We start from the raw sequence: 25,088 nt of genomic DNA, 5'->3' as shown, positions 1-25,088 counted from the left end.
TAAATCCTAAATGTGTGATACTCATTCTAAATGCTAAAAGGGCATACCAGAGAATGGGCCTACACTAGCTCCCTTTTCTCAGTTTTCAGCTTCCTCAGATGTCAGCAACTGGTCCCATTTTACTAGGACAGGGACACCCAGAGGATCCCAACCACCTCCATGTACCATCTGTCCTGTGTAGCCTCCGAGCATCGCCAAGCCACTTCAAGCAACACAAAGCCTAACAGGGTAACTGTGTGTAAAATAAAGAAGGAAACAGCCTTTTTTTGATCATGGGATTCCAGTGTGACATGGGAAGAAAGTGCTCTGGCCATTTCTAAAGTATTAGCCTAACACCCTCTACTAAAAGCTTTTCCTAGAATTGTCCCCAAACTCAAATTTTATGGGTCAGCCTGAATGCTGACCCCTGACCTAGGTATTTCTAGTCATGGGGAGTTGGGGATGTGAACAAGTCATCGGGATTTATACTAGAAGACTCTCACTTCTCTGGAAAACTCTGCCGGCTGGTGAAAAAGAAAGGGCTCTGGTTCAGAGAGACTTGGGTTCAAGTCCTGTTTATACGTGACCTCAGGAAAATTACTTAACCTTTAAGTACTTCAGTTTCTTTGTCTGTAGAAATAGGATAACACTCTTTAACTCTCATAGGGCTGTTGTGACCATTGTTAGCTAATATACGAAAGGTTCAAGCCCAGGAACTGATGTATATTTGGTGTCCAATCAATGTCCTCAGTTCCCTTCTGTCCTTGGATCCCATCTCCTGGCTTCATGGAAGAAACGGGGAAATCGATTTGCTATTCAAAACCACTATAAAAAATCTTGAATTCTTTTTGTGAACAATGATATCTCGAAAAGGATAATCTCATTGGGGAAAACTGGTTTCATTTTTAACCTCCCCCTTTGTCTTTTCTTTGCACTATAACAAGGAAAACAACTTAATATGCCGAGATGCACGGAGAAAAAACTAGGACTTTTCCCCTTTACTTTTTCAGGGAAGGGAAAGAAAGAGCTCTTCAGAGCTCGCCCCTTTTCCTTTCTTTGAAAAAAGAGCAAAACCACCACCAGGCAATGTTAGATAGTCCCCAAGGCATTCAATAAAAAAAAAAGGCCTCCAACAAAATTAAAACTTGGAAAACCTCAGAGGGGCAGAAACTCGGGTGAGGAAACCTCACCACTTCCTTGTGAGGGAAAAATAAGAAAAGAAAACTGATAACAAGGAACAGGCTAGAGAGCAAGGCAAGAAAGTTCTAGATGAGAGGGAAAAAAAAACAAAAAACAAAGTAGGGCTCTGCCAAAAGTGGAAGCCAGAGGGATGGTCCCTGGGGGCTCTCACAGATGACTACAAGGAAAACAGCAGCCTCAGGGAACTGACGCTTTAGCTTCTCTTTTCAACTAAACTTTTTTCATTGTGGCTTGTGCTTGCTGGCTCCAAAACCTCCAAAAGTAGGAGAAGATCCTATAAAATAAGGGTTTCTCGAGGAGAGCAACCTTTGGAGGCTGGGTGGTTTTCATCGATTTAAAAAGTAGCTTGCTTAGAAGAGGGATGCAAACTTAAAAAAAAAAAAAAAACTTTACCTCTCCCCTTTTGATAATGCATAGGCAATACCTTGGGAAGAGGGGGCCAAATACCAGTTATTAATTACCCTAATTAACCCAATTCATAAGACATATTTGTATGCTGTCATGACAACTGCCTTGACTAACTTGCCAAGAATAGCTTAGCTGTCCATTCAAATAAATCCCTGATAATTACCAGTCTAGTTTACTGGGCTTCTGTGATAATAATAATTAGTGCTACTGTGCAAAAGGTCGCACTAAACAATTTATGAATGATGCATTTTGCATGGTGATTATTGAGTCACAGGCAATGTACAGAATGTTCACCATTATGCTATTAATGGGGAAGGGGGTGGCCAGATTTGAGGTAGTGACTGACTCTGTGGTCTTTGTAGCTAAAAATGAGCAATGGGGAAAAGTGGCAACTATATCATGAATGAAGGCCTATCCCAGGAATAGCAGGGTACATTGTGACTGACTGTTTCTCTGAAGCCATAATCCATACGTGATGGTCACAAGTTTTGGATTCAAAAGCAGATGAAATATGAAATAGTTGAGTTATAGAAGTACATACCCTGGGTGGTGGGGGAGGAAGGGTATAGCTCAGTGGTAGAGCACATGCTTATTAGCATGCATGAGGTTCTGGGTTCAATCCCCAGTACCTCCTTTTAAATAAATAAATTGCATTCCTTTTATTTAAAAAAAAAAAAAGGGAGAAGTACATACCCTGGTGGGAGTATCTGAGAAGGTAGGAGGATGCTGCATTACACATAGAAAGAGCTCAGTTGAGGCTCAGGAACAGTGCTGGGGGATAATAAAATCTGTGTCCAGGTGTGCATGTTAAGCCCTATGCAGTCAGGGTAAACCTTGAAAAGAAGACCAAAAGCCCCTTGACATCTGGTGATGGCCCTGGTCAAGTAAGGAGGTAGGGCATTTCTGTTGAAAGATCAACGTTTTATTACTCCAATGAAACAGTGTTATGGTCCACATGTTTGAAGAGTAACACATCTTTGAAAAATGAGTTCTGAATGTCATTGTCACTTTTCCATACTAGTAAAACCTCTTAACACTCCACAATTATAATAGGAAATACGGATATCATACTCTGGGTTTTAGATGTACAATAAATTTGACTAGTTAGAAAAGACTGAATCAATTGCAAAAACATTAGTCCTGCCACCTCTTTCTATTTTGCCATATGTTTCGTTCCCTCCCTTCCACAGATTTTGTTTTTTAAATGGCACAAGATTTCCAGGTCAAGAGGGAAAAAATACACCAAGGTTTTGGTTTTTATTTCATTCCTATATCACAGAATTGTCTTTATTAGCTAGGTCTTATCCTAAACTACATTTCTTTTGAGATCATTATTCGTCATTTCAAGCTTCAGTCTGTGCTATAAGCACTATTCACAACAAATTAGAAATTTGGCATTAATGAAGCGCTCTGGTTGAGTTGGCAGAAAGAGATACAAAACACATCCCTTTGTTGCCAGTAAACTTGGATTTTTTTACCGACAGCAAACGCAGAGAAGGTTCATTTCTGGTGAGCAATTACTGAGATGCTACAATGAAGCACCTGGAACCGTGCCTGGCATGTGGTGAGTGTTCAAGGAATGAGGAGCTAGACGAAGAAGGAATTCGGCAATATTTACCCTAGTATGGGACACAGACTGTGATTTTGCCACCAGGTTGAGATTCTTGAGCATTAAGATCACAATTGGCAACCATCCCCTTTCTGTTGCTTGTGGGAAACCATGACTGACTCCATTTCCCATTACTTTTGGTTCCCTCCCTCCCAGGGATGAATAAAATTGTACAGATTTCGGTGTCAAAAGAAAACAACATAGGCCTTAGTCTGTATGCAATCCAAGTCCTGTACATACGAATGTTTATCACTCTATGCCTGATGGGGATCTGTTAGAATCACATGAGTTCTACTCTTGAACTAGGTACACATGAAAGCAGAACTGAGTATATTATGAGACCCCAGACTTTTATTGCAATTCTGCCAATACCTGCAGTGGGACTCGGTAAAATGTCCATTTTCCACTCAACTGTGTTTCACCATGGTTTTTTTTTTTTTTCATTATGGGATAGAGTGGTGGCAATAATGGCATTACACGTAACAAGTTGCCTTACAAGGTGCTTTAATTATGCCAAATAATAAACAGTTACCAGGAAAGTAGTAAAACCAACACCTGCCCTTCATGCACATAGTTCTTCATCGTATGCGCCACCTTGCCCTGTCCCTGCCCAGCAGACTGTAAACACCTTGAAGGCAAGGATTATTCCCCACTTGCTTTCGTAAACCCTGCGGTCTCTAGTGCACTCTGATGCACAGGTGTTCAATACGGCACAGCTGAGTGGAACCGAACTTGTGAGCTGATACGGCTGCCCTAGGGGTTGAAGAGTGAGGCCTGAGCTGTGCATTAGAAAATGTGCAAGAGACGTAACTCTGCAAGTGTGTAATTCATAACCCAATGACTGCCAATAGGAAAGAGAATTTAATACAACACAGTGCCAAACGCAACTTTACAAGCAGCAACCCATGTAAGGGAACCTAATACTCCACACCTTGTGGAGAGGAAAATCCTGCTAGGCAGTGAGGTGTAAGGGAATCTAATCTGCTACGAATGGAAGGCAGCCTAATAGGGTTTGATGTGATTGGAAATCCAATGTGCTGGAGTGGAAGGAAACCCAATACGGGATAGTAGGGAAGAAGGAATAAGCATTAGTGATTAACCAGACTGGTCACTGGAAGTTTCCCTTGTTCCAAAGACACAAAACCAAGCCGGATAAGTATTCAGCGCAGGATTGCAGGTCTATTGAGAAAGGGCAGGAATGACCCTGACTGTACAAACACTTTTTTTTTAAAGTTGTTCATTTATACGACAAACCAAGGAGGAGCCTGGGCCCAACTGCCAATCTTGCTCCCATCGTACAGAGCCGGAGAATGGGACACAGAGAGAGTTGGATGCAGACACATAAAGAGGCAGAGAGACAGAAATAAAGACAGAGAGAGGTAAAGACAGAGAGTCAGAGATAGAGTAGAAAACATAGACAGAGAGAGGCAAAGAGACAGGGAGAGCCACAGACTGAAACAGACAGAATAGACAGCCATGGACAGATATGGAGAGACAGAGATCAGGATCAAAATCAACAGAAAAACTGAGAAAAACACGTGGAGGGGAGACATGCACAGAAAGACCTAGGGAAATGGAAAACTCAAGGGAGAGCCACAGAGTACACAGATCGCTCAACAGAGAAAGGCAGAGGCAGGGCAAAAGGCAGGATGGAGATTCCCAGACATCCATGGTGGGGAAAGCCGCTGCCCACCACCGCCAAGCCCGCACCACCCCTGGCTGCCACCCAGGCACCCCTCGCCAGTAGGCTGTCCCAATGAAAGCGAGGCGTCGAGCCAGTGTGGCCCCGATCTGGGCCGATATACCAAAGTCAGCTGGAGGCAGAGGGAGAGACATACTGACCTAGGGTCCCTGTCCCCTCTGGCTCCCAGCCAGTCCCCCTCCCCACCCCCACCAGCCACACTCACCCAGTCTGACCTCCCCAGGGTCGTTGATGGGGATGTTGGCTCCCTGGGGAAGAGAGGGGGGATCAGAGGCTGTCAGAGACACCCCTCCCTACTGCCAGCCCAACTGTGCCTCTGCTCCCTGGTCACACACCGCCTGAGCCCTCCAATAACCACTACCATCTCCCAGAGGCCCCCACCCACCAAGGCTACTTTTCTGCCCCCAGATCACCTTGATGTCCCGGTGTATCTTCTTCTGTGAGTGTAGATAGGCCAGTCCCTGGGGAGGAGGGTGGAGAGGGGAGCTGTGAGTGTTCTGGGGGTGTGAGCAGGGCCCTGCCCCCACCCAAACCCACCAAGCATCGCCTCCCCCCACCCAAACCCACCAAGCATCGCCTCACCTGGAGCACTTCCCGGCAGACATAGCTGATCTGGAGCTCTGACAGGGGGCCTGTGACTGCAAAGGTCACCCCGGCATGGTGTCAGATGGGGACCAGGAAACCTGGCCCCAGGAGCCCCTGGCTGCCACCCACACCAGGTACCACATGGGGAGGGGGTAACATGAGGGGACAAGGAATGGTTAGCAAAAGAGAGAGGCAGCGATACAGGGAACCAGAGGCCAGAGGGAGATAGATTCATTCAACCGACTACACATTTCCTGTGTGCCAGGTGCCGTGGTGGGCAATGGGGACACAGCTGTGGACACAGAGACAGAGATCCCCACCCTCGTGGAGAGAATATTCCAGTGGGGGAAACGGACAGTAGACAAGAGAAATAGGTGAAAGAAACAGTATGTGAGATGCGAATAAATAGAAAAAACAAAAGCAAGAAAAGACAACAGGAAATATGTGTGGGAATGGGTATGACATTTTATGCTGGGTGATCAGCGAAGGCAACTCTGAGAAGGTGATGGGGTTGAGGATGGGAGCAGCCCCACTCAACGTGAACAAGATGAGCAAGTGCAAAGGCCCGGACGTAGGAAATTGCCTGGTGGGCCTGGAAAATGGCAAAGTGGGTGGAGTGGAGAGAAGGTGGGTCAGCCTGGGGTGGTTGTGGGCGTCAGACTCGAGTGCTGTGATGCGAAATTTGGGCTTATTGTTGGAGGGAAATGGAAGGCTTGGGAGGGCTCTGAGCAGGAGGTGATGTGACTTTGTTAAAATGAGGAAAGTCAGAGGGAGACAGAGACAGGGACAGAAAATCAGAAACAGATCCAAACTGAGGCAGACAAAGAGCGAGCTGGGCAGAGACCAAGAAGTGGGAAAACAGACACATTGAGAAACAGAGATTCAGAGGGGACAATATGGACACAGACAGAGAGGGCACAGAGCAGGTCTGACAGCTGGTGATGTGAGTCACTTCCTCTCTGTGGGCCTCAGATTCCCCGCCTAGGACTTCCTAATGAAGTCCTTCCTTTCCTGAGCTTTGTGGAGACAGGGAGATTGTCAGAGACAGAGGTGCACATCAGTAATCCAGGAATGATCAGAGACCCACCCCGCCCCCACCCACAAATGCTGCAAGAGAGCAAAAAGCATGCTGAGAGAATCAGAAATGCATTCACTCCTTAAATGAACGTGTTGGCATGAAATGAGAATTAGCCAGAAATGCAGAAATACTCAAATTTGTGAGTAGACCTTGGCGAGGAAAAGCAGACACAGAGGAAGATGGGGCGGGGGAAGGAGGAGGGGTCACTGCCTGCAGAAAGACTAGGGCTGGACTCTCAGGTCATGGAGGACAGGGCTCAGGGCCTGCTCTGTCACATCCCCAGCATCATCCAGGTCAGGTCAGGCCCAGAGAAGGGGCTCATTGTGTGAAATATGGACCAGAAAGGCAGTCCCAGGAGACACAAAGGCAGAGGGACAGAAGGGGTGGATTGGAGGAGCAGGGGCTCCTCTCACCTTGGTAGATACCCTGGAGAGAACCCATCCCACAGAATTCCATGCAGATCCAGAGCCTCTGCAGCCTACAACAGTTCGAGAGCAATCACAGTAGCAGTAATAAATCATTTGTAGGACAGCTCCTAGCCCACTGCCTTGTTCTAGTTCAACAAGATCTTCAGTGTAAGAGCTGCCATCTCTCTCTTGCCCACCAGAGTGAGACAGTCCCGTTTCCATTTTACCGATGGGGAAGTTGAGGCTCAGAGAGGAAATAATATGTTCAAGGTCAACTGGAATCAAACCCAGGTCTTTGGGCTCCTAAGCCAGAGCACCTCTGCTGTTCCACACTAATCTGGAAGACAGGGTAGAGACTTCATAGGCTGTGAAAGTTCGGAGGCGACAGAGGAGGCCAGGGTGCCAGGTATAGGGAACAGAAGTCATTATTGAGGTACCTGGGATATTAGTTTGAGGGTCAGGGAATTTAGGGGTTCATATTAAAGGAACAGAAAGTGAAACCGGGGGACCCGATGAGCAGGAGTACGAAAGATTGGTTTTAGGGGACTTGGTTCAGGTTTGGTTACTACAAAGGGATCCGTTTTGGGGACCCCTTGTAAGAAATGGGAGTTCTGGATTGGAGATTAGATTTGGGGATCCTTTGGTCAGGGAAGTGGGACTTTGACTTGGAGATCCAGTTAGGGGTGCCCCAGTTAAAAATGAGGATCCATGATTGAGGTCAGGGTAGGGGGTACCCTCGTCAGGAATGGGAGTTCGGGGGTAGGGGCTGGGCTGGGTCCCAGGGCAGGTCTTAAGCTCATCACCAGAGATAACTCCCATGGTAGGCCACGATGTTGGCATGCCGACAAGTTTTCAAGATGAGGATTTCCTTCTGAAGTGTAGAAACATCATCATCTGCAAGGAGGGGCCGGAGAGAAAAGGCCGCTGCAGGGAAGGGGTCTGGGAGAGATCCCAGTGTCCCAGGAGGTGGGGGTGTGGGGAAGGCACTCCTGGGTTCTCTCCTCACCAGGCTGCATCTTCACCATCTTCAGTGCCACCAGGTCCCCCGTTACCTTGTCTCGAGCCTTATAAAGGGGAAGTTGGCAGTCAGGCAGGCTCCATTCGCCTGAGCTCTCCTCAGCATCCTTGAACCAAAGCCAAGGACTGGGACCCTATTGCATCCCCTTCCCTTCTTGGGCCTCACCCCAAAGATCTCTGGTCTGAGGGTGATGGAGAAGGAGGGGATTCTTCACCTTGAAGACTTCCCCATAGGTGCCGCCGCCCAGCCGTTGCAGCAGGTCATAGTGGTCCCGGGGGTCCCTATTAAAGATGTCGGGGTCCGCAAGGTCCATTCCTGGGGGCTGGAGCTGGGCCTGTGCCCAGGGGCCAGCAGGGCCTCAGGGCTCGGAGTGCTGGCACCTCCTTCCCTCCCCACAGGCCCTGCACCTGTCTTGCCTCCACTGGCTGTGGCCTTCCCCCTCCCCACTCTGGCTTCCTGCCCCAGCAGGGTTGTGCGGCTGGCTCCACCCCCTGTCCCCTGGGCCCTGAAAGCCTGTGAGAGGCAGCTTGCCTTGGGACCCAGGGGACCCCCCTCCACCTCCAGGGCCGTGGGCTGAATGTAAACCAGATGCAAACTATCTTAATTATGACCTGGGGTGGGGGGGTGCCCTAACACTCCCTCCCTCGTTCTGGGTGGCAGCTAAAAACTGTAGTTGAACCTCTGCTGAGTGCTTGAGACTTTGGCCACAACCGGTAGACGGCAGGTCTGCACGGGGATGACCATGCAGTGTCCATTACTGTTCCGGGGTGGTGGGGGGTGGGGCTCATAAGGCACTTAGTGGTAACCCCCTGTGCAGTGTGAAGACCAGTCAACATGCACGTGTCTGGATACCCGTGTGCGTACATGTGGATGTACCCAGAGCATATACCTCCACATATACGACACATGCATGTGCTTTCATGCCTGCAGTGTGCAGTACCTGTACACACATGCGGTGCTCGCTCTCACCCACAAGACAGGAGCCTATGGGGACTGGGCGTGATCTGGCGGGGTCCAGGAGCCCCTCACCCCTGTCCCTGACAGGCAGAGCACAACAGCTTTGCAGGCCCCTAACCCTGGCGTCAGGGTGCAGCGTGGGGACCGGGTTCAGGACTTGAAATTGTGGAGCTCGGATCTTGCTTTAGGGATCATGGCGTGAGGCAAAGGGGACCTCAAAAAGCACCTTCCTCGGGACTTGGCCATGGCCCAAAGGGAGACTGATACGTGCATTCCAGCACAGCTTTTGAGTTCACGGTCGCGAGCAACGCGACGTGCGTGCACGCCGTCAGGGATCCGTCTCCTTCCCTGGCAGCTCGCGCGCACACCGCAGGCACTAGAACAGGGTACGCGAGGCCGGGGAAAACCTCAGCCCCGCCTCCTGGCCAGCGTGCCTCGAGAGGGCGCCTGCGCACTTGGCTAGGCCAGGCTTTTTCTCACGCCGTTGATTCTGCTCGGGTGGAGCATACACGCATGCGCTAACTGCGCCGGAGCGAAAACAATGACGTAGTTTCCGTTTCCACCAATCTTTCCTTTTCCGGTCCTCGAGGAGTCCGCGTCGGCCGGGTCTGCGGCGGCCGGGTCTGCGGCGGCCGGGTCTGCGGCTTCACCCCGGGTGTGGGAGGCGACGGAGTCCTGGCGATGTTTGAGCAGGTGAGAGCAAACGTGGGCAAGACGCTCAAGGGTATCGACAGGTCTGAGTTCGGTGGTAGGGAGCGCTTCTGGCCAAGCGGGGCGGAGGAGAGAACTTTCTGGAGTAAGGCGTGGTCAGTCCTGGGCTTGCCCTGGGGTTCTCACCTATCATCCTGGAGGTGTTTAAGGAAATAGCACTGCGAAGACCTAAAGGCAGAAGATAGCGTTTCCTACCGCCAGTCTCCCCTTTAATTGCCTTAATGTCTCTCTGTGTCTGCTCCTCAGTCTCTTCGTGTCTCTTAGTGCCTCTTTATCTCTCCCTTCCTTCACCTCTCATTATTCATTTAACACATGTTTACTAAAATCTAGTCTGTGAGTGCTGGGCAATGCTGCAGACCAGAGTTGACCAAGACAGCCGCAGGCCATGCTTTCATAGGGTTCCCAGTTCAGAATCCAAACAAACCAAGTAGCTAGTTAGAACCAGTAGTGGTCAGGGTGTGATGAGGGGAGCTAGGCAGGAGAGGACGGGGCTAGACCAGAATGAGATCTGGGGAGGGAAGGTAAGGGTGGGTAGCAAAGATGTCTAGGAGGCTAGGTATACAGTCTGCAATGACTGGCTGTCTGAAAGGTTGAGGAGGCAAGCTAGAAAAGACCCAAGGCTCTGATGCAGTTTAGAGCTTTGGCTTAGGTCTGGGGTGTGGATAAGTTTTATTAGAAATTATAGAGCTGATTCAGTATTTGGGTAGAGCCTAAGTGGCCAGTGACAGAGCTAAAGAAAGGGAAGAAAGGAAGAGAGAGAGGCGCAGGCTACAGTGACCCTCCTCCCTGGCCCCATAGAGTAACTGAGCTCAACTCCTGTCTCCTCTCTGTTCATCCATCTTTATTCTCCTCTAGGTATAATCCTGAGAATCTGGCCACCCTGGAGCGCTATGTGGAGACACAGGCCAAGGAGAATGCCTATGACCTGGAAGCCAACCTGGCTGTCCTAAAGCTGTGAGTTTCTACCTCCATTCCCACCCCCATGCCAGTAGCCAGCATGGTACCACTCACAACACTGGGGGGGTGGGAGTTGGGGGTAGCCTGCAGGGTGTGGCTATCTTTTTTCTTTTCTAATTGAAGTATGGTTGATTTACAATATTACATTAGCCTCAGATGTGAAACATAGTGGTTAATTATTTTTATAGACTATATTTTACGTAAAGTTATAAAATATCAGTTATATTCGTGTGCTGTACATTATCCTGTATCTTACTAATTTTATGCCTAGTATTTCGTACCTCTTAATCCCCTTCCCCTGTCTTTGCCTCTCCTCAACCCCACTCCCCTCTGGTAACCACTAGTTTGTGCTCTGTATCTGTGAGTCTCTTTCTGTTTTGTTACATTCACTTGTTTTATTTATTATTTTTTAGATTCCACATGTAAGTCAAAACATACAGTATTTGTCTTCTTTTGATTCATTTCACTAAGCACAATAGCCTCGAGGTCCATTCATGTTGTTGCAAATGGCAAAATTTCATTCTTTCATGGCTGAGTGATACTCCATTTTGTGTGTGTTTAGGTGTCACATTTTCTTTATCCATTCATTTGTTGATGGACACTTAGGTTGTTTCCATATTTTGGCTGTTGTAAATAGTGCTGCCATGAAAATGTGCATGTATCTTTTGGAATTAGTATTTTTGTTTTCTTTGGATATATAGTCGTGAGTGGAATTGCTGGGTCACTTGGTAGTTCTGTTTTTAATTTTGTGGGGAACTTCCATCCTGTTTTCCAAAGTGGCTGCACCAGTTTACATTTCCACCAACAAGAGTTCTCTCTTCTCCACACCTTCACCAACATTTTGTTGTTTGTTGCCTTTTTGACGATAGCCATTCTGACAGCTGTGAAGTAATATCTTATGGTGGTTTTGATTTGAATTTCCCTGGTGATTAGCAGCGTCGAACATCTTTTCTTGTGTCTGTTGGCCATCTGTACATCTTTGGGAAAATGTCTGTTCAGGTCTTCTGCCCTTTATTTAACAGGGTGGTTTGTTTTTGTTTGTTTGGTTTGGTTTGGTTTATTTTGTTTTTTGACATTGAGTTGTATGAACTCTTTGTATATTTTGGATAAGATGTGGCTTCCTTTGATGTGCAGGATTAGGAAGCCAAGGAAGTTGGGGCAGGAGGAGGGATGGCGTTTTAAAAATTGGTTATAAAACATAAAGGCTAGTACATAAATACAGAGTTCAGCAAGTAATTGTAAATGAACACCCGTGTGATCACCATCCAAATTGCAAAGCTTTGAGTTGCTGGCGCCCCTCGTCCTTTGTCTCATATGTTTTGTGCCAACCGCCCCCACCCTGCTCACCACCTTTATGCTCTCACGGCCCAGCTTTATGTGGGTTTACCGCACACGTGTGCGTCCCGGTTAGCTTAGCTCAAGTTTGCCTGCTCTGAACGGGGAGCTCTCCTGGCATCTTCCACTCAGCCCTGGGTTAGTGAGATCCATCCCCTCTCTGTGTGGATGCGATTTGTTTGTTGTCATGGCTGTATAGTGTTCCACGTGGGACTGTTCTCCTGCTGGCGGACGTTTGATGTCTTCCGCCTCAGTGCTTTGTTGATTTTTACAGGTTGCACGGGCTCGGTTTTGACCTGTAAAATGTAGATAACGGTGCTTGTGTTTGTGAGGTTGTTACTGGTGATGACACTGCTGAGAGAGTGCTCCCCACATGGTAGATTCTGTGCTGTAAGCTTTGGTGCATGAGCTCTCTTAGGTGCTGTATGGCCCTTGTGAGGTAGGTCTGGTTGTTACTGTCCCATCGTGCAAGAGGGGAAACTGATGCACAGAGTGTTTAAGATAAGTAGTCCAAGGGCACTCAGCAGGCACAGCCGGCTGGACAAGAGATGACCTGCTGAATGTGTCCAGCATGGACGTCTGGATAGCCAACGACGGGTAAGATCCTCAGAGGAGGACAACCTAAGACAGGCACAGCCAGCTGGACAAGAGATGACCTGCTGAATGTGTCCAGCATGGACGTCTGGATAGCCAACGACGGGTAAGATCCTCAGAGGAGGACAACCTAAGACAGGCACAGCCAGCTGGACAAGAGATGACCTGCTGAATGTGTCCAGCATGGACGTCTGGATAGCCAATGACGGGTAAGATCCTCAGAGGAGGACAACCTAAGACAGGCACAGCCGGCTGGACCACAGATGACCTACTCAGTGTGTCCATCATGAACAGCTGACTAGCCAACGACGGGTAAGATCCTCAGAGGAGGACAACCTAAGACAGGCACAGCTGGCTGGACCACAGATGGCCTACTCAGTGTGTCCAGCATGGACGGCTGGATAGCCAATGACGGGTAAGATCCTCAGAGGAGGACAACCTAAGACAGGCACAGCTGCCTGGACAAGAGATGACCTGCTGAATGTGTCCAGCATGGACGGCTGGATAGCCAATGACGGGTAAGATCCTCAGAGGAGGACAACCTAAGACAGGCACAGCTGGCTGGACCACAGATGGCCTACTCAGTGTGTCCAGCATGGACGGCTGGATAGCCAACGACGGGTAAGATCCTCAGAGGAGGACAACCTAAGACAGGCACAGCCGGCTGGACAAGACGTGGCCTACTCAGTGTGTCCAGCATGGATGGCTGGATAGCCAACGATGGGTAAGATCCTCAGAGGAGGACAACCTAAGACAGGCACAGCTGGCTGGAGAAGACGTGGCCTGCTCAGTGTGTCCAGCATGGATGGCTGGATAGCCAACGACGGGTAAGATCCTCAGAGGAGGACAACCTAAGACAGGCACAGCTGGCTGGAGAAGACGTGGCCTGCTCAGTGTGTCCAGCATGGACGGCTGACTAGCCAACGACGGGTAAGATCCTCAGAGGAGGACAACCTAAGACAGGCACAGCTGGCTGGACCACAGATGGCCTACTCAGTGTGTCCAGCATGGACGGCTGGATAGCCAACGACGGGTAAGATCCTCAGAGGAGGACAACCTAAGACAGGCACAGCCGGCTGGACAAGACGTGGCCTACTCAGTGTGTCCAGCATGGATGGCTGGATAGCCAACGATGGGTAAGATCCTCTGAGGAGGACAACCTAAGACAGGCACAGCTGGCTGGACCACAGATGGCCTACTCAGTGTGTCCAGCATGGACGGCTGGATAGCCAACGACGGGTAAGATCCTCAGAGGAGGACAACCTAAGACAGGCACAGCCGGCTGGACAAGGCGTGGCCTGCTCAGTGTGTCCAGCATGGATGGCTGGATAGCCAACGACGGGTAAGATCCTCAGAGGAGGACAACCTAAGACAGGCACAGGTGGCTGGACCACAGATGGCCTACTCAGTGTGTCCATCATGGACTTGGATTTGGAGAGAGAAAGCATCACTGGGTCCTTGAGGCCATATGAAGTGGCCTTATAAGCTAAGTGAATGAATGACAAAGGAGAGAGGGAGGGAGAGAGAAAAGAAGGAAGGAGGGATGGGAGGAAGGGGAAGGAGGAAGATGTGCTAAATTAACTCTTATGAGTCTGAATTCTGAGGTGGCTTGAGTGTTCAAAGGGGGTGACATTAACTTGGGCATTTAGGACAACAAGACAGGGGGGTATTAGGTTATTTATTTATCTTTTTTTTTAATGGTGGTACTGGGGATTGAACCCAGGACCTCGTGCATGCTAAGCATGTGCTCTACCACTAATCTATACCTACCCATCTAAGACCTTGACTTCTAAATACCATTTTCCTCAACAAGGAACCAAGCAGCTTGGAGAAGTGGCAGATTTCAGGGCTGGGGCAGGGAAATGCAAGATGAGAGTGGATTACCTTATCAGAAAGCAAGGATGTGCTGAATGAAAAATGGTGACAGGCTGAAAGGACCCAGCCACCACCTAGAAGGGGTCCCCACTGGGCAAATCAGGGACAATCTGAGCATCAGGAAGGACAGGAAGGGCTATGAATTGAAACAGCAAATAGATCTAAATCCATGGATTCATAGTAAATCTCTGTTCCACTCCCCATCCCACCCCCTGCTAACAAAACCCATTGGCCACCTTGGCAGGATGTTAGAGCATCAACTCGTCATTTATAAAACTGGTAACTAAAGAGCCTGATTCATCAGACAAAATTAAATGAAACACTGAGGAAGCACACCGTTCCCCAGAGCCAGAGCAAGGCCAGACCGCTGGCCCTGCCTCCCCACCTGAATTCAGGTCTATGTTGTTTGTCTTTTGTTTTTTGTTTTTGCACATCCCGGCTCCAAATGCAAGCCACCTACCTCCCCTAAGCTCCCCAAAAGATGGCAGTAGGGGGGAAGGACAAACTTCACCTGGCACGGGGTCTTTAGAGCCTGACCCCGAGTGAGATGCGACCCCACTGTGTGGAGTCCCCTGTGAGAGAAGGACTGGAATTCCAAAGCCCCCTGGCCTGGCTGGTGGCTCCTCTTCCCTCCTGCCCTGACATCTTGTGGCCTCTTTCTCTCGGCAGGTCTTTCCCCAGCAACTACTGGGACAAGTTCGTCAAGCGGAAGGTGAGAGAATGTGAATGGGGCAGTAGATGGGCCTCCTGGACTGGGTCCCTTCCTGCCACCTGGCCATCTAAGCCCCATCAGGCACTCGCTGTGTGTGTGACCTTGGGCGAGGGGATTTGCTGAGGGAGCACCTCAGTTTGCCCATCTGGAAATAGGCATGAGAACCACACACCCCTCTCTGGAAAGCGACGATGTGCATAACAAGCATGACGCAGTGCCTGGCACAGGGTAAGTACTCAATAAATACTAATTTTAGGGGAGGAAGTAAAGCATTGTGTTTTAAGCACATTGACTCGGGAGCTGGACTGTCTTGTTTGTCTCCTCCTAGCTGTGTGAGCTTTTCGGTGTCTCAGTTTCCCTCATGTTCAAAGTGAGGTAATAAGAGGGCCGCCCCCACAGGGTTGTTGTAAAGTTTATATGACCTACTAGGTGCACAGTATCTGGCCCATAGGAAAACATCAGGGCTGCGGTATGCTCAGTGGCAGAGCACATGCCCACCATGCATGAGGTCCTGGGTCCAATCCCCAGTACCTGCACCTAAAAAAAAACAGATACATGTTTGCTGATACGTTCATTCACTCAGCAGATGTTTGCTGAGCACCTACTACGTGCCAAGAACAATTTTGGAGGGCGTGGAGTCCAAGCAGTAGGTACGTTTCAAGCAGTAAACACATTTTGATGCTCGAGTTGGACAGACAGATGAGGAACACGTTTATGGTGTTCAGGCGGTGATAAGTGCTGCAGAAGGAAAACATAGTCCAGTAAGAGGGTTGGGGGGTGCGTGGGTGCTGGCCCAGAGAGGTTGCTCTTTCTTGTGCAGGGTGGTAAGGGAGTGAGCCAGGGGGAAATCTGGGGGAAGACCGCCCTGGGCAGGGGGAACAGCCAGTGCAAAGGTCCTGGGGGAGGAACGTGCCTGGCGTATTTGAGGAGCCGTGAGGGGGGCCAGTGTGGCTGGAGCAGAGTGAGTAAGGGGGTGAGGGGGAGGAGATAAGTCCATAGATGACAGGCGGCCCAGTTGTATAGGATTCTTTGCCCACCTGCCTAATAATAATGTTATCCCAAATAATTTGGCTAATGAATTAACTGGACCTTTACACGTTTGGACCCTCCCCCTGAGGATCTGAAAAAAGCTCTGGCCCTTCTTCCCAGAAAAATGCATTCCCAATTTTTCACACAAAATTCAGAGTGTTCCCAGATGCCTCTCCAACCCAGGCCATGACTCGCCCCACTCCAGTGCTGTCTGCTTGCCCTCTGCTCTCCTGCGCAGGTCCTGGACAAGCACGGGGACATCTGTGGGCGGGAGTGGATCACCGAGCTGCTGGGCATGGATCTGTCCACGCTGGAGATCACAGCGCACAGTGAACGCAAGCCTGAGCCACCGCCGGGGCTGCTTATCTGGTGAGCCAGGGGTGATCCTGCCCAGGCCAGGGGCAGGCAGGGGAGGTGGCCAGGGTCTGACCCTCCGGCATCTGGCCATCCCTCTTCCCTCCACCTGACAGGCTCATGTCCATCGGCGTCAAGTACCAGATCTGGAAGTTCGGGGTCATCTTCACCGACAATGTGAGGAGGGACTTGTAGGTGGGGGAGGGACCTGCAGGAGAAGGGCCCTGGGAGGGTTGGGGGCTCCAGCACCAGGGAGCCCTGACCAGGGACTGAGTCCTGAGCCTCTGTGCACCTCTGTTCCTCGGGCACCCTCTGAACACCCGCCCAAGGCTCCTTGTCCCCTAGAATGCTCTTGGATTTCCAGACTACGTCCTGCAGAGGGCTCCTCAACCCCACCCAGGATGGCTTCTCACCCAGAGTGCTCCATTGTTCTAGAGTGTTCCTGATCCCTCAAGTAATCCCAAGCCAGCGATGGCACCCTGACCCCCCAGAGCGCACCTGACCCTCTTGAATGTTCCGGGGGCTCCCCGAGCTCTCCTTGACCCTCAGGAATGCTCTCTGACCCTGACTCTGTGTGCCCACAGTCTTTCCTGAACCTGGGCTGGTACATGGTGATGTCCCTCCTGGGGCACTACAACAACTTCTTTTTCGCTGCTCACCTCCTGGACATTGCCATGGGGGGTCAAGACACTGCGCACCATCCTCTCCTCCGTCACCCACGATGGGAAACAGGTGTGGAGAGGAACTGCCTGAGGGATTTGAGCCGGGCAGGGCCAAGCATGGCAGTCTGAGCAAGGGTGGAGTGGTGAGGGCTGGGCGGCCAGGGTGAGGAGGGGCCAGGCGAGCAGGCTGAGCCAGGGTGGGTGTGGGTCGTGAGGCCCCAGCAGGGAGAGCCACCTGGGTAGCAGCAGGGTCAGGAGCCCGAAGGCTGGGCAAGGTGGAGGGGCCGGCTGAACATGGCGCTGACCCGCCCATTGCCTGCCCCCAGCTGGTGATGACCGTGGGCCTCCTGGCGGTGGTGCTCTACCTGTACACCGTGGTGGCCTTCAACTTCTTCCGCAAGCTCTACAGCAAGAGTGAGGACGAGGACGAGCCTGACATGAAGTGTGACGACATGATGACGGTGATCCCTTCCCCCCAACGCTTTTGGGCAACTTCCGACCACCCCTGACCCTCAGGTTTCCCATCTGCCAAGGGGCTTAGGAACAGTGCCTACCTTGTAGGCTTATCGTGAGGGTTCAGTGAGCTGATACTTGTGAGGTACTTCGAACAGTGCTCAATAAACGTTAGCCACTGTTGTCGTATTATTTGAGCTTTTAAAGCTGTTATTATTGGAAAGGTGCTCAGGCACAGTGCCTGACTTACAAGCTACATGTTTTGGGGTTGGCTACTCAGCTTCCCCTATGCTCTGGTGTCCTCACCTGTGAAATGAGTGTATAATAACAGTGCCTACATCCTAGGATGGCTTTTAGGACGTAGTGATGCTCCCTGATCATCTAAGAATTAATAGTAGTAGAACACTGCCTGGTAGGGATTAAGGATTCCATAGAGGTGAGCTATTGTCATCATTATCTGTAATTAAAAGTTTCACCCAAAGAATGCCATGCAGGTTTCATTTTTTTCTCTTCTAGTCTACTAGAGATGATCATAACCAAATTGAGTTTCTCCTACTAGAGGCATGGGCCACATTTAAATGAATTGTCCCAGGGCTTTATCTCAGAAGATGGCCTGTAATCAGGCACCGTGCTCCTGGGACCTATCCAGCTCCTCAGCCTGACGTTTGAGCCCCACCACCCAGACCTGGCCTTGCCACTCAGCCTTGTTCCCTCCAGTCACTGGTCTTAGCCCTTACCTAAGACAACTAGGTTCTCCCACTTCCCAGGGACACACAAAGGATAGTGTAAAATCTTTCCCACATGCCAGGCAGACCATGTTCCTCTCTCTTCTCAGAACTTCCTCTTGGTTCCCCAGTGCCTTCAGCATGGCTTATGAATAGCCAGGGAATAGCTAGCCTGGCCTGAGTCTAACCACAGTCCTTCTTGCTTTTTGCTCTCTGGCTGCCTGGTGCCCCTCAGTTCCCCTAAGATCATGTATTTCCTCCCAACCCAAGCCCTTTGCATCTGACGGTCTCTCTGCCCCACCTCCACCTCAGACCCTGAGTACAAATACCCCTTCCCTTGATGCCTCACCTTTCAACTTAAGTGCTGCCTCCTACAGGAAGCCCTCCTTGACCATCGGCTGGACCTCATTCCTCTTGCTGTTCTTGCTCACGGGAGCTCTACTTTCCAGCTTCACTGACCCTCTTTCACTTCCTCACAGGAACGAGATGTCTTCTTTCCTCCCCAGTGGTGACGTTGCATGTGTGGTTTTCCCTGCCTGGAACACTCTCTTCCACCTAACATTTCCTTCAAGTTCCAGTTCACACATGTCCCTGCTTCTAGGAAGCCTTGCCTGATCACCCAGGCTTTGTGAGGCTTTCAGAGCTTCAGCGCTTCCTGTACTCCCACTATCTCGCCCCCGATTACACTGTGCTTTCCCCGTCCCAGCCCTCAGCCCTCTGCCTGAGCTGTCCCTGTCACAACCCTGATCATTTCTGGGCTGTCACTGTCTGATGCCATGTGAGGGCGGAGCCCAGGGCTGTCTCAGCCATTACTGTGAGTCTCCTGCCCCACTAGCCCAGGGTCCCGTAGGTACTTTGTGAATACCGAATGACTGAATGCATGACTAATGTGCTTCTCACCTTGCCCCCACAGTGTTACCTGTTTCACATGTACGTGGGTGTCCGAGCTGGTGGGGGCATTGGGGACGAGATTGAGGACCCAGCAGGTGATGAATATGAGTTGTACCGGGTGGTCTTCGACATCACCTTCTTCTTCTTTGTCATCGTCATCCTGCTGGCCATCATCCAGGGTCAGTGCTGGTCGGGGTTGTGGGAGTGGGGATGCCCAGAGGCAGACTAGCTCCTCTGAGATTGCAGGCCCGGGATCTGGTTGACCTGGCTCTGTTTCTCCCTACTGTGAGACTTTGGGCAAGTTACCTCTCTGAACCTCAGTTTCTCCATCTGTAAAATGGGGATATTAATTATACTAGTCTTACAGGGTCGTTGTGAGAAATAAGTCAATTCATAGGTAGTAAGGGTCTCATGCTAAGTGCTCAATAAATGCTAGGTATTACTTTCAAGCAGCAGGGTGAGATTAGGGAGATGAGAGATTAGGGAATGGGAGGCAAGGCTCAGAAGGGGGTAGCCAGAAGAAGGAGCAGTCTGAATTTGGTCAGAGATTAGGCACTGACTTGCACCCTGCCTCCCCAGGTCTGATCACTGACGCTCTTGGTGAGCTCTGAGACCAACAACAGCAAGTGAGGGACGATATGGAGGTAGGCCATATCAGGGGGCGATCCAGAGGGATTACAGGACCCTGGGGGGGGTCAAATGGGCCTCGACTCTGATGCTTCCTGCCACCCACAGACCAAGTGCTTCATCTGCGGCATCAGCATTGGCAGCGATGACTTTGATACGACACTGCATGGTTTCGAGACCCACATGCTAGAGGAGCACAACCTGGCCAATTACATGTGAGTGTGGGCCCGCTGGCTAATCAGGAGGGTGGGGCCGTGGCCGGGAACATCCGGGGAGGGGATACCGGGCTTTGGTCAGTTAGGAAAGGGCTGTGGCTTCCATGTGGGTGGGTTCTCAGCCAGCCAATCAGGAGAAGGTAAGTAAGGCTGGTTCTGACCTATCTCTCACAGCCCTTCCAACCCCAGGTTTTTCCTGAAGTGTCTGATAAACAAGGATGAGACAGAACACACGGGTCAGGTAAGGGGGTGTTAATGGGAGAAAAATGGGCAAGGACATGGAGAATTTTAATAAAAGTTCAATCAGCAGGTGGCAGTAAAAAGCTCAGATCTTATCAAGCATTTGAAGATGTGACCAACCAACTCTTCCCCAAACCCAACCCCTAGGAGTCTTATGTCTGGAAGATGTACCAAGAGAGATGTTGGGATGTCTCCCCTGCTGGTGATTGTTTCCGCAAGCAGTATGAGGACCAGCTTAGCTGAGACACCCACAGCTGGCCCTTCACTCACACTTCAAGTGCCCTATTCTTACAGCAAGCCCCTTAGTCCCCAAATCCCTCCTCCCAAGGCTGCTGGGGGAGAGGTGACCATGTGCTGTAGAAATAAAGTCTGTGCTACATCCCTGATGTTGTACTGGATCGTTGAATTTGGCGGGGGGGTTCAGTAGGCATCCAGGAATTCGGCCCTCCTCCCCTCCCCCCAGAAAACCAAGATGACAGCAGAGGATAAAATCACATTTATTGGGAGACACAGGCATGTCATGTCCACTATATTGTGTCCACTGGGGAGGGAAGGGGGTGCAGAGACTGATTCCAAACACCCACCCCCAACCCCAGGGACTCATTCCTGGATATAGAGGTTGCTGGGGGCAGTAGGATCATCTGCTGGGTGTGTCTCCACTACCACAGGCCTGGGGAAGGAAGAGAAAAATCATTTACTCATTCATTTATTCATTCATTCATTCATTCATTCATTCATTCATACACTCACAAAAGAGACTACAGAGGGTGTGCCAGCACAATGCTCGGCTTCAGCAGTGCGAGAGCAGGCACGGCTCCTGCTCTCGGGGAGCTCAGTCTGGAGCAGCAGCCCAACATGAATCAGTGAATGACGTGAGTGCTGGATACTAGGATGTGGCAGGGGCTCCAGGGTTGAGTTGGGGTGAGGTTAGGGGTGAAGGGTTGGTGGGGAGGAGAGTGGGGGCTGGTGTGGGAGGGTCAGGGTTAGGGTGAAGGTAGGTGTGGGTACTGAGTGTCCAGCCAGGGGTCACGGCTGAGTGGTGGAAGGAAAGCAGGGGCTGAGGTTGGGGTCATGGATGGTGGGGCTGGGTTGGGTCTGAGGCGCTCTCTCACATGTCCACGTTGTCGTAGTCATCTTCGGACTCTGACAGGTTCCTCCTGAGGAGGGACAGGCGTGATCCTCGGGCGGTCCCCACACATATCCCAGCCCCCCTCCCATGCTGAGGGTCCCTGACCTAGGACTGCTGCTCTTGAAGCCTCCAGGGGGTTGTAAGCGAGCCTGTGGGATAGGAAAGAGTCAGCAGTGGCCCAGGGGGAGGGGAGGGCGGTGGGGCAGTGGGGAGGCATCTCACCGTGTCAGCTGTGGGTCTGGACTACATGCCTCTGAGCTTCCTGAACTCCATGTGCCGCCATGGGGGTTGGGGTGGGGTGGTATGCAGGTGACACACAGTGAGCTGGGGACATGGATTCGGGAATAGAAAGAATAGAAGTGGGGTGGGGGAGTGGTCTGCAGCCAGGATCTTAGGAGTAGAGCTGTCCCTTCAGGGGAGGGATCTTGGTTTACAGGGGTCTCATTTTGGGGTCAAGATTTGTGATCAGGGAGATGGGGGCTCAACATGGTTATAGAGTGTTTGTTTTTAGATTCCACTTGGGTATCTGGGATCAGAACAAGGTTTCTGAGGTCTCTGGGAGTCCTGGTGGTTATAGGAAATCTTATGGGGTCCGTGTGCAGAGCAGAGAGGTAGGGGTCTCTAGAATCATTTCGTAGATGAGGTTCTCTGGGGCCTCTTGTGGGATCAGATGGTAATGGGGGGCCTCTGAGGGTCTGTTTAGAAGCGAGTAGGGTCTCTGGGGTCTCTGGCAATCTGATGAGGGGGTTACAAGGGTCTCCAAATCTTAAGGATTCTCTACTGACGACAGCAGTCCGCATCTGGGATCCCCACAGAGCTGGATCGATGGGTGGATCGGATCCGCCGAGGGATGGCGGGGGGTAGCTGGGCAGAGCGGCAGCCGCATCGGGCCCACCGGCCTCCAGCAGCCCAGTCTGGAGCCCTCGGCTCTCCCGTAACCTCTGTGCCCCCAGCTCTGTGCCAAGCCCCCCATGCTCCCTGGCTTTTCTCCTTCTAAGAGAGGCAACAAGGGGACACCCCAGGCAGGGGAGCAGCCTGAGCAAAGGTGGGGACCGTCCAGTGCTTTTGTCATCCGAGCAAGGCCCACTCACCTCAGGCTCCTCATCTTCAATCTCGCCAACAGCTGCCCCCTTCCCTGGGTTCCTCAGTTTGTCAAGAAGCTCTAGGATCAGGCCTCTGTTTAGCCCGGGCTGGGTCACCAGTTTATGCTGGGGGTGGGAGGAGGAGGCCTTCAGGAGACAGAAGGCTGGGCTGCAGGGAGAGGGCTGGCACAGGGGCTTGAGAACCCATCTAAGGGAATCTGGCGGTGAAGGTGCCAATAGAGGAAGAAGGCGGGGAAGTCTGGGCAGCTGCCACCTGGGGGATTCTGAGGTGTCTGAAGGGATCAGACGAATTCAGAGAAGTTGGAGAATGCCAGAGGTGTCTCGGGTGTCCCCTGGAATTCCAGAGAACCCCCAGGAATGGGTCCTGAAGCCGTTGGCAACTTGTGAGGTTTTAGAACTCAGCATATCTTGGGGGAAAGGTCTGGGGTACAGTTTGGAGGGTCTTGGAAGGCGGAGCCCTGGGGATTTCAGAGGGAGCAGGGACTTTGAAAGGGCCATAGGCATTCTGTGGAATAAAATCATCAGTGTTCTAGGGAGCCGAGGGAGGCCCTGGGGGGTTCCCACAGGGGGTGAGTTTGGGAAGGCTGCTCAGGGAGGGGAGGTTTACACTGAGCATCTTGGTGGCGCCAGGTCGTTTCTTGGCGCTCTTGGTGAGGGTGACTTTGACGAAGATGTGGAAGGCAGCTGACCTTGGGAAGAAAAAGGCAAGTACTCGGGGAGGGTACAGTTGAAGTGTTAGAGCGCATGCTTAGCATGCAGGAGGCCCTAGGTTCAACCCCTTCCTCTAAAAGTAAATAAATAAATAAATAAATAACCCCCCCTAAAGGCAAGTTCTGGGATGAGGGGACCAGAGACCCTCCCATCAGACCATCAGCCCTGACTCTGCCCTCTCTCCCCCGCCTTCCCATGACTCTCTCCTACCATTTGCCTTTTTCCTTTAGCCGAGGAGGCTGATAGCCACTCTTGGTCATGAGGAAGAGAACTCTAGAAAGCAAGGACAGAATATGGGATTCAGACTTCCCAGTGGAGGTCAGATCTCACGATGTGAGGGACCCCTGATGGCACTGAGGTCAGCAGAGAGCAGTGAGGGACAGGAGGAGAATGAGGGGTAGGTTTTACGATGCATAGGACGCCACTTCCAGGGGATGCTGCTCATCATGTTACAGAGTTCCAGAAGTCTCAGGGGAGCCTCAAGACAGGACTCCCTGCACTGGGGGCTCCTGGTGTGGACTGGAGAAAATGCTTTCTGGGTTGAGGTTCTCGGGTTGGGCTCGAAGGGAGAGGGATCCCCTGTAGGGGGGTCTTGATGTGGGGAAGCAGGCGGGGGGTGGTGTTCAGGGTCAGAGTCGAGTGGGATCTCTGGGACCAGGTGGACCTGCCACACCTGCCTACCTGAGAGGGTGAACGTCAAAGAGGGGTGGCTGTAGCTCGGCTAATTCAATGGCTGTGATGCCCAGTGACCAGATGTCACACAGCTTGTTGTATCCCCCCTTCAGGGCCACGGCCGCCACTTCCGGAGCCATCCTAGAGGCAGAGACCCTCAGAGAGCCAGGGCATGAGCTTTCTGGGGAGACCAGGGAACATATTGTCATGTCTGAATGAATGAATCTCAGATGGTTGGGGAGAACCCTGCCCAGTGTTCTAAATATTAGTGAATGTTCCAGACAGGCTTCAGTCGCCCAGACTGCACATAAAAACTGAGTGATGGGGACCCTTAGAATGAATAACAGCATTTATTGAAACTAAAAATCCCAAGACTTCCAGATTCAGAATCCACAATGTCCAGCCTGAGCCTTGATATTCCACCGGTTTTATTTTAGAATACATCATCCTTGCTCCTTAGATGACAAGTCTTGCCTTGTTGCCATTTACACTTCAAAATGTAGGCTACTTCTTGGAGGAAATATTGTTAATTATTTGCCAGTAGGAAAAGAAATAGTGTTAAAGTAAATATATGCTGTCAAGCTGTCAATAATTATTTAATGCCACTGTGTACAAGCTATGAGCCCTGTCAATTTGCTCTGAATGAATTAGGCAAAGACAGAACCTACATTTGCAGAGTTTCTGGAGTAGTCACATTAATACATAATTACAACATACAATATAATAATATAAATTCGAGATAGGGAGGTGGGCAAAACTCCCACCGAAACCAAATCCAAAACAAAAACAGAAGATAGGTTTGAATCAACTGTGAGCAATAATTTTTATTCTAAAACCAGTTGGGAAATAGAGGAAAGGCTATTACCTTCCTGGGAAGGGAGGGAGGGACATTGCCAGAGAATCGGATATTTATGGGTTTCTCCTCTGTTCCAGACCCTTTATATCCTTCAAGAACTTTTGAAGTTATTTTTTGCCTCACATTTCATAGATGAAGACACCAAGACTCAAGAAAATTGAGGCAAAATTCCCTCAAGGGTAAAGTCCTGGAAGTTTCCACAACTGAGCCCCAGATAGTTTTGTCTTTGAAGGCCATTCGTTTTGAGATTCCTTAGAAACCCCACCCAGAGCCAACAGAAATGTACCCATTAGC

The 25,088-nt window shown here is 50.7% G+C and overlaps 4 protein-coding genes and 1 non-coding gene across 5 annotated transcripts in view; 2 read left to right on the top strand and 3 right to left on the bottom strand.

The window, feature by feature from the left end:
• LOC105074217 (protocadherin-19) overlaps positions 1-5,032 on the bottom strand; it is a 65,742-nt gene extending 60,710 nt beyond the window's left edge. The window contains exon 1 of the mRNA XM_074349058.1: positions 4,862-5,032. Within this exon, the coding sequence (XP_074205159.1) occupies positions 4,862-5,032 (171 nt within the window). The remainder of the gene's footprint in view (positions 1-4,861) is intronic.
• LOC141574283 (mitogen-activated protein kinase kinase kinase kinase 1-like) overlaps positions 1-8,381 on the bottom strand; it is a 235,052-nt gene extending 226,671 nt beyond the window's left edge. The window contains exons 1-6 of the mRNA XM_074349054.1: positions 8,201-8,381; positions 7,975-8,032; positions 7,772-7,862; positions 5,481-5,536; positions 5,312-5,359; positions 5,104-5,146 (exon numbers count right to left, since the gene is read on the bottom strand). Coding sequence (XP_074205155.1) covers positions 5,104-5,146; positions 5,312-5,359; positions 5,481-5,536; positions 7,772-7,862; positions 7,975-8,032; positions 8,201-8,299 — 395 coding nt within the window. The 5' untranslated portion in view covers positions 8,300-8,381. The remainder of the gene's footprint in view (positions 1-5,103; positions 5,147-5,311; positions 5,360-5,480; positions 5,537-7,771; positions 7,863-7,974; positions 8,033-8,200) is intronic.
• Positions 2,145-2,221, top strand: TRNAN-AUU (transfer RNA asparagine (anticodon AUU)). The gene is given in 2 exon segments: positions 2,145-2,182; positions 2,186-2,221. It is a non-coding gene; the product is annotated as a tRNA-Asn (tRNA).
• Positions 8,382-9,136: 755 nt separating the features above from the next.
• Positions 9,137-20,709, top strand: LOC141574145 (ryanodine receptor 1-like). The gene is given in 15 exon segments (XM_074347935.1): positions 9,137-9,141; positions 9,222-9,441; positions 9,494-9,636; positions 10,510-10,608; positions 15,085-15,127; positions 16,395-16,525; positions 16,627-16,687; positions 17,095-17,187; positions 17,189-17,242; positions 17,499-17,633; positions 19,264-19,420; positions 19,821-19,885; positions 19,977-20,083; positions 20,273-20,324; positions 20,471-20,709. Coding segments are annotated over 15 exon segments (1,461 nt in total). The 3' UTR covers positions 20,567-20,709.
• Positions 20,710-22,766: 2,057 nt separating this feature from the next.
• Positions 22,767-24,090, bottom strand: LOC141574167 (mitogen-activated protein kinase kinase kinase kinase 1-like). The gene is made up of 3 exons (XM_074347948.1): positions 23,948-24,090; positions 23,477-23,539; positions 22,767-23,244 (listed from the first exon to the last, which is right to left on the bottom strand). The coding sequence occupies exons 1-3, from the start codon at positions 24,076-24,078 to the stop codon at positions 23,085-23,087; spliced, it is 354 nt and encodes a 117-aa protein (XP_074204049.1). The 5' UTR covers positions 24,079-24,090; the 3' UTR covers positions 22,767-23,084.
• Positions 24,091-25,088: the final 998 nt, after the last annotated feature.

Source organism: Camelus bactrianus, chromosome 20 (genome assembly GCF_048773025.1).
Source record: "Camelus bactrianus isolate YW-2024 breed Bactrian camel chromosome 20, ASM4877302v1, whole genome shotgun sequence".
Taxonomy (NCBI): Eukaryota; Metazoa; Chordata; class Mammalia; order Artiodactyla; family Camelidae; genus Camelus; species Camelus bactrianus.
This window is presented reverse-complemented; position numbering and strand designations above follow the sequence as displayed.